Raw genomic sequence first — 7,928 nt, 5'->3', positions numbered from 1 at the left:
AAAGAAACTTTACAAAAAAAAATAATAATAATAATAATAATAATTAATGGACTTTTCTACCCCTCATTTTTCTAATTTAATTTAATTTTTCAAATATTTTATATTTTTATTACCATTTTCAATATCAATATTTACTAAAATAAAATAAAATTTATTGATATATAAAAATATAGCAACAAAATTTCACTCATGGAAATAAAGTACAAATAATAAATATTTTAACTTATTTAAAATATCTATTTTAATCTACAATTTTTTTTTTAAAACAATAATTTTGGTTATTTATTTTTTTTTCAAATATACCATGTTAAGTTAGATACGAACATTGGACAATGTATATTTATGTATTTGTGTATTCGAGTTCGAGTTCCTTCTAACTTAGACGGAAGATTATAAATGGACCCCTCTTTTGGGTTTTACTAGAGATTGGGAATTGACGTACTTTCCAAATGACCCATTTCACTTACGGGGTTTATCATCAGTTTGGCGACTTGATTTGTTACTCGAGATTTTCAATTATTCCCTTTTCTAAGGGGTTAGCAATGTATAGCAGTCAAATACGATCATTGTCTGCATCGTGACCTTTTACGATAGAACATAACATGAGAGAGAGAGAGAGAGGGAGAGGAGATTTGGAGGACATGAAGTTGATTTGTGTGGGTTGTTGGTCAATTGCTAAGAAGTAGGCTTATGTAAAGGAGAAAGAAAGGCCTTAATGAAAACTCTGTTGGATCTTCCCTCTTCAACAAACTTTGCCCACAAATATATTTAGTATACCATTGATTCAGCTTCTTGTGGCTCTTGTTTAACCCCTTCCCTTCAAATGCACCTCTCTTTCACACACAATTAACCAAAACCGAAACAAATCGAGAGCTAACAACGTCGTCATAATGCATGTATATAGTGTCAATGCCAACCCATCCACGGGACAACTTCGAGGTATAGGTAAATTCACGTTTCTTGCTCCTTTGTAATTTGTGTTAAGCAAACCACACAGATAGGCGGAGAAGTGTCTTTCGTTTATTAAACAAATCCATTGAAAACTAACCGAGTTTAGGCATTTCCATACGTAGAGGGGGATTCTTCTTCCAAATGGTCGCCCGCACATTCTCCACCCGTGACAGGAAAGGACCGTGACCCTGAAGAGGATATCGATCACCATCAAAAGAAATCAGTTTTTGCGAAAGTGAAAGAAAAAGCAAAGAAACTTAGATACACTCTAAGCCACAAGAAGAAGCACGGCGAAGACGAGAATGCTACGCCGTCGTGGGGGTATAATTTGGATGAAAATGAAGAGGAAGAGGAGGACCATGTTGATGCTGAATATTTAGGAGCCCCAAGTAAGGTTGTTTCTGTTCATATCTTTCAAATCCTATTCTAAAATATGAACTTGTTTCATTTGCAGTGTATGAATCAGAGCTAGCACCAGAGGGCTGCAAAGAGAATGCCAGGCAGCATCCACGAGCCAATCCTGTGATTGCTGAGAATCATGTGTTAGCAAACAACATAAATCTTGCATCAGGACAAGATGAAAAACCTTTCACCTCGTCGGAAATGTCGTCTGAAATGATCGTCGAGTCGTCTCTTGGGAATATCAAAACAGGAACCGAAACTGCAGCTGCGAATACTACCATTAAGAGAATACAAGAAATGGAGGCTGCTAAACCTTCAAGTCCAAGCAAGACATTGACAGAAGCTGTAACTGAGAAGTTGGCACCTGTTTATTCCACTGTTACTGATGCTACTCATGCTCTTGCTTCAAAGATCCAAAGCCTCACGTTCTCCGCTCCGTTGAACCCATTGGCCAATTCTTCACCGGCTACTCCAAAAGACGCTTTTTCCCCAGCAACGCAGAAGAGGAGCTCTTCCCCAATGGATCAGCAAGCATCAAGACTTGGTAAAGGAACTGAGCAGATATGGGACAAAGGAGATTCAGTAAAGGAGTACCTGATGCAGAAGTTCGAGCCAGGTGAAGACGAGAGAGCGCTTTCTGAGGTGTTGTTCGATGCGCTGAGTCCAGGGAAACTGCCTGGAGATGTAGGTGTTGTGGAGAAGATGAGGGAGGCTGTAAGTTCCATGTTACAGGCTGATGAGGCACCACAGCCGGTGGCTACACATTTGGCTGAAAAATCTTTGCCACGGATTGAAACGGCACCACAACCAGTGGCTTCACAATTGCCTGCAAAATCTTTACCATTGGCTGAGAACTCACCAAAGCCAGTGGTTGCAACATCTTCATTGCGGGCTGAAACAACACCACAACCAGCAGCTGCAAAACAATCGTTACGAACCAAGAAGACACCAGAGCCCGTGGTTGCACGTTTTGTCACAAAACCTTCATTACCGGCTAAGGAGGCACCTCAAGCAATACTAGCACTACATTTGCCTGCAAAACCTTCATCACAGGCCAAGGAATCACCACAGGCACTCCTGGCTACACGCTTGGCTGCAAAACCTTCATTACCAGAGGCAACACCACAACCAATGATTACACATTTAGGTTCAAAACATTCATCTAGCGCTCCTATCTTTACCACTACCCACATGGGTGAGTTACTACACCTTCAGATTTCTACTTTTACAGATAATGTGAGATCCCACATCGGTTGGAGAGGAGAACGAAACACCCTTTATAAGAGTGTGGAAACCTCTCTCTAGCAGACGCGTTCTAAAAATTTTGAGGGCAAGCTCGAAAGAGAAAACCTAAAAAGGACAATATCTGCTAGCGGTGGGCTTAGGTCGTTACAGATAATATAACAGAATAAAGCAATATTTCTTTCTGATGCAGTGGCTGAGGAAGAAGACCTAGAAAGAATTCTCCAAGCCAATTAACAGACATATTCAATGATATCAGAAGTTCATAGACACACACGCAAACAACAAACATTAAGCAATTTACAACTAAGTTGTATTGTACCAATAAAATATTTCTGCAGTATTGTTATTGCAGATTGATGTGAAGAATGCAAGGGCTGCTTGTGTTCTAATCTTAGTTTTCCTTTTATGTTCAGAATTTTGTACTCTGATGGGTTTACTTTGAACCCTTAATAACAAATGTTTGTTTCTTATGACTTCATAGTTCCCAGTCAAATTCTCGAACCGTTCAATATGCAGTTCCTGAATTTAGTTCTCGTTCTCGAGCCATTGGAACGGTTCCTGAAACATTGACAATATAATAATATACAAAACAAAGCTGTAGATTTCAATCATAATGGTAAGAACATTTAGATTTGCACATTTCAAGAAGGGAGAAACCCATGAGTATCAACTATTCGATTCGACACTGTTGTTCCTAAGCCACATTATTTATTTGCATATTGAATAGATCGACAAACTCTCTTCAATGACAGCAACGACCCGTCGTGTCAGCATCTCCAAGTGAGAAATATGCTGCAGTAGCTCTGCAAATGTTAGGTAATTCAACTGCTGCAAACATACGTTTATTATTGAAATCACAGGAAAGCGAATTTGATCATTACGTGTTTATCACTTCAAGATTTTGGATTCGATTTCTTCCAAACTTAGACCTTTGGTCTCTGGAACTTGAAGAGCTACAAAAAGAAGTGAAAGCAATGCAATAGCACCGAAAAGAAGGAAAAGGTTATCCGCTCCAAGCAATTCCTGCAAAACAGCAATTTAAGCATTTGATGTCAATGACTCCAGAAATAGTGGAGACCAGTAAAAAACCAAGCATTCAAAGGAACAACAACCTTTAGGGGTGAAAATGCAAATGTGACGATGGCATTCGAACCGAAATTGGTAAGAACTGCAAGACTGATTCCTTTCCCTCTAGTTCGAAGTGGAAATATTTCGGACACCATAAGCCAACTAATTGGTCCAAAGGATATCTGCAATGGCATTTCAGTAAGTTTTTCACATCCTTTGCTGACAAAAAAAACCAGTAAAGCAAAGGATGGCAAGTGTTCCAGTTTCATTTTGAGTTTGTTTATAATTCAGAAGAGTGATTATTATATAAAAGTGTACATCTGTGGTAGAGAGATTGATCAACAAAGGATGAAGGGCCGATTGGGAAGAAAATGAAAGAGACTACGTTGGCTAAGGGTAAACCGATTGTGTTGGAAAAGGTGAGGTTGTATGTACAGAGTATGGCGAAGGGTGGAGCCGAAGAGTAATCAATCGGTTCCGCCTGCGGGAGCCATGGGGACTGCCCCTACGACATCAAAGCTAGCAGTGGTAGTGGAGAAGAAGATGAGTAGAGGATTCATAAGCCATTGAAAATAAAGGATCAGGGTTGCTAAACCGAAAGAACTCTGATACCATGAGAATATTTGCTAAAATTACCACACCTAAATGGTGTGAAAGTTCTATATTTATAATCAAATAAATTACAAGGATATGGAAAGAGTAATAAACGGAAAGAGCAATATAAAAGATACCTATGTTAAGCCGTAATGAAAGGCAAATATCTAGATATTTGCATATAATAAAAGATCAAATATGATATACACGATAAACTATAATTCAGGACTAAATATCCTTAACAAAAGAGACCGATCAACAAAGGCCTCAAGGCTAAAGAAGCAAAGAGAAAAGTATACCTGGTAACAACCAACATACAAAAGCAGGGCACCAACAGCAACAATGGGGAACCCATCAAGAAATTTGTAGTAAGCTGAAAGAAGAAGCAAGGAAACCGCCTGCAGTAATAAAGACGGCAGAATCAGAACCCCCCAGCAAACAATTCCTCAAAGATTACAAGGTTATTGGAGGTGCCGGCAAGTTATGGATATGGTTATAGTGCTTACAATGCCACTAACACCTCCAATGAGCAAGGGCCTTCTTCCAAGATCATCAACTTTTAGAACAGCTACCCATGTCATAAGCAACTGAACGAAGAGCGATCGAAAGAAAATGATAAGAACGGTTATTATAGGACGACAGAAACAATCTCTTCCAGATTAGATTGCATATCTTTTAAAATTATCTCATGCACCTTAAATACCCCAATAACAACTGAGACTCTAGTAGCATCAGAGGCAGCAGCAAATCCTGCATTCTTGAATCATAATGGTGTACAGACATTATGATTTATCAAAGAGAAGAAAAACTGCCTTCTGGGTTATAATGTAACAAAGGGAAGGTCAAAACCTGAAGAATGGGACCGGCGTAATATAGAACGCTCGGCTGTCCAGTTATCTGTCACATCATAGATGATATAGTTTCTGGAGTTCTTGAATTATTTGCACTTTATGCTAAAATGTTATTCTCAAAATCAAATTTTAGAGATGACGAAAAACCTGCTGAAAGAGAACCAAACCGCCACCAATTATGAAGGCTTTCAAACTCGGGCCTTGAAAGACCTCCCAAATACTCCCTTCAGATTCCTGCTCTGAATAGGCAGATTTCAGGGAGAGAAATGTTTCTTCTATTTGTTTCTCAGATAGTTTATCACCAGGAGGTCGTCCTCTGAGTTTACTCAAGGCTACAATCGCTTGTTCTTTAGAATCCTGTGAAGGCGCTTTACCTTGAACGGCCCTGAGAAGTAACCAACGAGGCGATGGAGGGAGAATCGACATTCCTAATCCCATCAATAAAGCAACCGGTGCACTAAATCCATACATGTATCGCCATCCTCCGATTGTATTAATCTGAAGGCTTCCAACTAAATACCCCATCTGAGGAATAGCAATGGATTGGAAAATTAGCTCATAATCGAAATGGATTCTCGAAACGGAAGTAACTTAAACAACATGGAAAGGTTTATGAGCAGTACCAAGATTCCTAGTACTATAAACAGCTCCTTTAAAGATATTAAGGTTCCACGAATCCGAGATGGACATGTTTCAGCTATATAAAGAGGAGCCCCATGCATGGCCTGTTAAAGTGAAAATGTACCAACGCTAGTTTATAATGTCAGAATGCTCTTGCAATTTACAGGACTTATATGGGGAGTAAAGCAATAACATTACCAGACCAATGCCAAGGCCATAGAGAAGCCTTCCCGCCAGAAGAATGCCCAGATCAGGGCAACAAGCAGTGGTCAGGCTACCAAGTGCATATAGAACAGCTGCTATAATTAGTTCCCTCCTCCGTCCTTTACAACCGAGATAAAGAAAAACAGTCAATTTCATAAGAAGCTTCGAGCTTGAGTTTAAATTGAACACACCGAGCACGTACCGAGAAAATCTGCAATCGGGTACACGAGGAGGGAACCAAGAAGAGCTCCATACAAAGAGCCACTAACCTTAATTCAAGAGAATACAAGACGGGAAAGTTTGAGAGATATTTGCATCACAGTATGCAATTGTAAGTCCTATATAAGAAACTCACCACCAGACCAAGTTGAACGGCAGAGATGTTAAACCAACTGGTGCCACTAAGCTCAGGAGACTGACATTTTCAAGTAAAAAACACAAAAACTCATCAACAGTAAATGGTGACTTCTCAGCTAGAGAAAGTTTTTTTCAGGGGAAATCAGATTATATCAGAAAAATGTAGTTCAACCTGCAATGAAAGGGTAGCTCCAGAGGTGGCACCAATGTCATATCCAAACAACAAACCTCCTATGGCAGGGAACACGAACCTAATAATACAGAAATTCGACGAGGAAACTGTTAGGAATCATTAAACCTCCACAATGGTATGATATTGTCCACTTTGAGAATAAGCTCTCATGGCTTTGTTTTGGGCTTCTCCAAAAGACCTCATACCAATGGAGATGTATTTCTTACTTAAAAACCCATGATCATTCTCTAAACTAGCTAATGTGGGACTCCTCCCCTCGAAAAAAGTACACTATAGAATCTCCCAGAGGCCTATGGAGCCCTCAAACAGCCTCCCCCTTAATCGAGACTCGACTCTTTCTCTAGAGTACTCGAACAAAGTACACCCTTTGTTCGACACTTGAGTCACTTTTGAATACACCTTCGAGGCTCACAACTTCTTTGTTCGACATTTGAGGATTCTATTAACATGGCTAAGTTAAAGACATAGCTCTGATACCATGTTAGGAATCACGGACCCTCCACAATGGTATGATATTGTCCATTTTGAGAATAAGCTCTCATGGTTTTGCTTTGGGCTTCCCCAAAATGCCTCATACCACCAATGGAGATGTATTCCTTACTAATAAACTCATCATCATTCTCTAAATTAGCCAACATGGGACTCCCTCCCAACAATCCTCAACAATCCTCAACAGCAACTCGCCAATCCAAAAAACCCAAAAGTATGAAAATGCAAACTAGCTAAAACCAGACCCAATTGACGAATTGAGACGGTTCTTAATTCAATAAAGAGCTACCCACATAAACCCAGAATTTTACTCAACAAATAGTACAAGAAGAAATCAGCAATGAGCACAAAAGTAATGGAAACGTACGGCAAAATGACAGAAGACCAAGAAAACTCTTCTTCACTGTCTACTTCAGAACCAAGCGAATTGGTTTCTTCCTCCCCAGACGAATAATCAGCCCGATCACCAACCTACAGACCAGATAAGAGTTAAAGCAAAAAACCCCAATTAGCAAACCAAATTAAAATGGAATCCCGAAACTTATGGACCTTGGCGATGAGCCGAAGTTTGCAACCGGAGGAAGAGATTGGTTTATGGAACAGACGCTCTAATTTGCCACTGAATGATGAAACTAGCAGTGGGGTAGTGCGAGTAGAGGAGAAGACAACGCTTGAACCAATCACTTGGGGTTTACATGTTTTTGAAAGAGAAAGCTTATGGGTGAAGAGAGGTCGAATTGGCGCACAGCAATCCATGGCAATGGCGGAACGATCGGAGAGAGAGTGATGAATTTGGGCATTGTCATGCTGGTGCAATCCATTGTATGTTATCTATCATGTGTTGAGAATCTCGTGGCCTCCTTTCGTTCGTATTTATTTTCCTTTGACTTGTCATGTAAATTAATAAAAATACCGTTGATATTTATGTTATATTTAAAAATATATTTTCTAAT

At 39.6% G+C, this 7,928-nt stretch overlaps 2 protein-coding genes across 3 annotated transcripts; one reads left to right on the top strand and one right to left on the bottom strand.

Moving 5' to 3' along the window:
- The first annotated feature begins 909 nt into the window (after nt 1–909).
- On the top strand, nt 910–2,985 carry LOC111788463 (nucleolar and coiled-body phosphoprotein 1). The gene is made up of 4 exons (XM_023668797.1): nt 910–939; nt 1,058–1,340; nt 1,406–2,548; nt 2,789–2,985. The coding sequence occupies exons 1-4, from the start codon at nt 910–912 to the stop codon at nt 2,830–2,832; spliced, it is 1,500 nt and encodes a 499-aa protein (XP_023524565.1). The 3' UTR covers nt 2,833–2,985.
- A 196-nt stretch (nt 2,986–3,181) lies between these two features.
- On the bottom strand, nt 3,182–7,822 carry LOC111787024 (D-xylose-proton symporter-like 3, chloroplastic). 2 transcript variants are annotated; one of them, XM_023667199.1, is made up of 15 exons: nt 7,525–7,822; nt 7,343–7,446; nt 6,466–6,544; nt 6,292–6,351; nt 6,139–6,205; nt 5,931–6,055; nt 5,735–5,836; nt 5,259–5,636; nt 5,110–5,157; nt 4,955–5,017; nt 4,767–4,847; nt 4,560–4,658; nt 3,711–3,848; nt 3,480–3,621; nt 3,182–3,401 (listed from the first exon to the last, which is right to left on the bottom strand). In XM_023667199.1, the coding sequence occupies exons 1-14, from the start codon at nt 7,729–7,731 to the stop codon at nt 3,487–3,489; spliced, it is 1,686 nt and encodes a 561-aa protein (XP_023522967.1). In that variant the 5' UTR covers nt 7,732–7,822; the 3' UTR covers nt 3,182–3,401; nt 3,480–3,486. The 2 variants fall into 2 exon arrangements, with proteins under 2 accessions (XP_023522967.1, XP_023522971.1); XM_023667203.1 differs by having other exon boundaries at nt 3,182–3,390.
- Between the last annotated feature and the right edge of the window lie 106 nt (nt 7,823–7,928).

The sequence above is a fragment of the Cucurbita pepo genome, chromosome LG02, assembly GCF_002806865.2.
Source record: "Cucurbita pepo subsp. pepo cultivar mu-cu-16 chromosome LG02, ASM280686v2, whole genome shotgun sequence".
NCBI classification, from domain to species: domain Eukaryota; kingdom Viridiplantae; phylum Streptophyta; class Magnoliopsida; order Cucurbitales; family Cucurbitaceae; genus Cucurbita; species Cucurbita pepo.
The sequence above is the reverse complement of the archived record's forward strand: the minus strand, read 5'-3'. Positions and strand labels throughout refer to the sequence as shown.

Excerpts from the sequence above, each read along its gene's own strand:
- LOC111788463 (XM_023668797.1), top strand. The coding sequence starts at position 910 with ATGCCAACCCATCCACGGGACAACTTCGAG. Across the intron at positions 1,341-1,405 it reads TGAATATTTAGGAGCCCCAA|TGTATGAATCAGAGCTAGCA; the intron begins GTAAGGTTGTTT and ends TTTCATTTGCAG. Across the intron at positions 2,549-2,788 it reads CTTTACCACTACCCACATGG|TGGCTGAGGAAGAAGACCTA; the intron begins GTGAGTTACTAC and ends TTTCTGATGCAG.
- LOC111787024 (XM_023667199.1), bottom strand. The coding sequence starts at position 7,731 with ATGGATTGCTGTGCGCCAATTCGACCTCTCTTCACCCATAAGCTTTCT. Across the intron at positions 7,447-7,524 it reads AACTTCGGCTCATCGCCAAG|GTTGGTGATCGGGCTGATTA; the intron begins GTCCATAAGTTT and ends TCTGGTCTGTAG. Across the intron at positions 5,837-5,930 it reads ATGGCCTTGGCATTGGTCTG|GCCATGCATGGGGCTCCTCT; the intron begins GTAATGTTATTG and ends TCACTTTAACAG.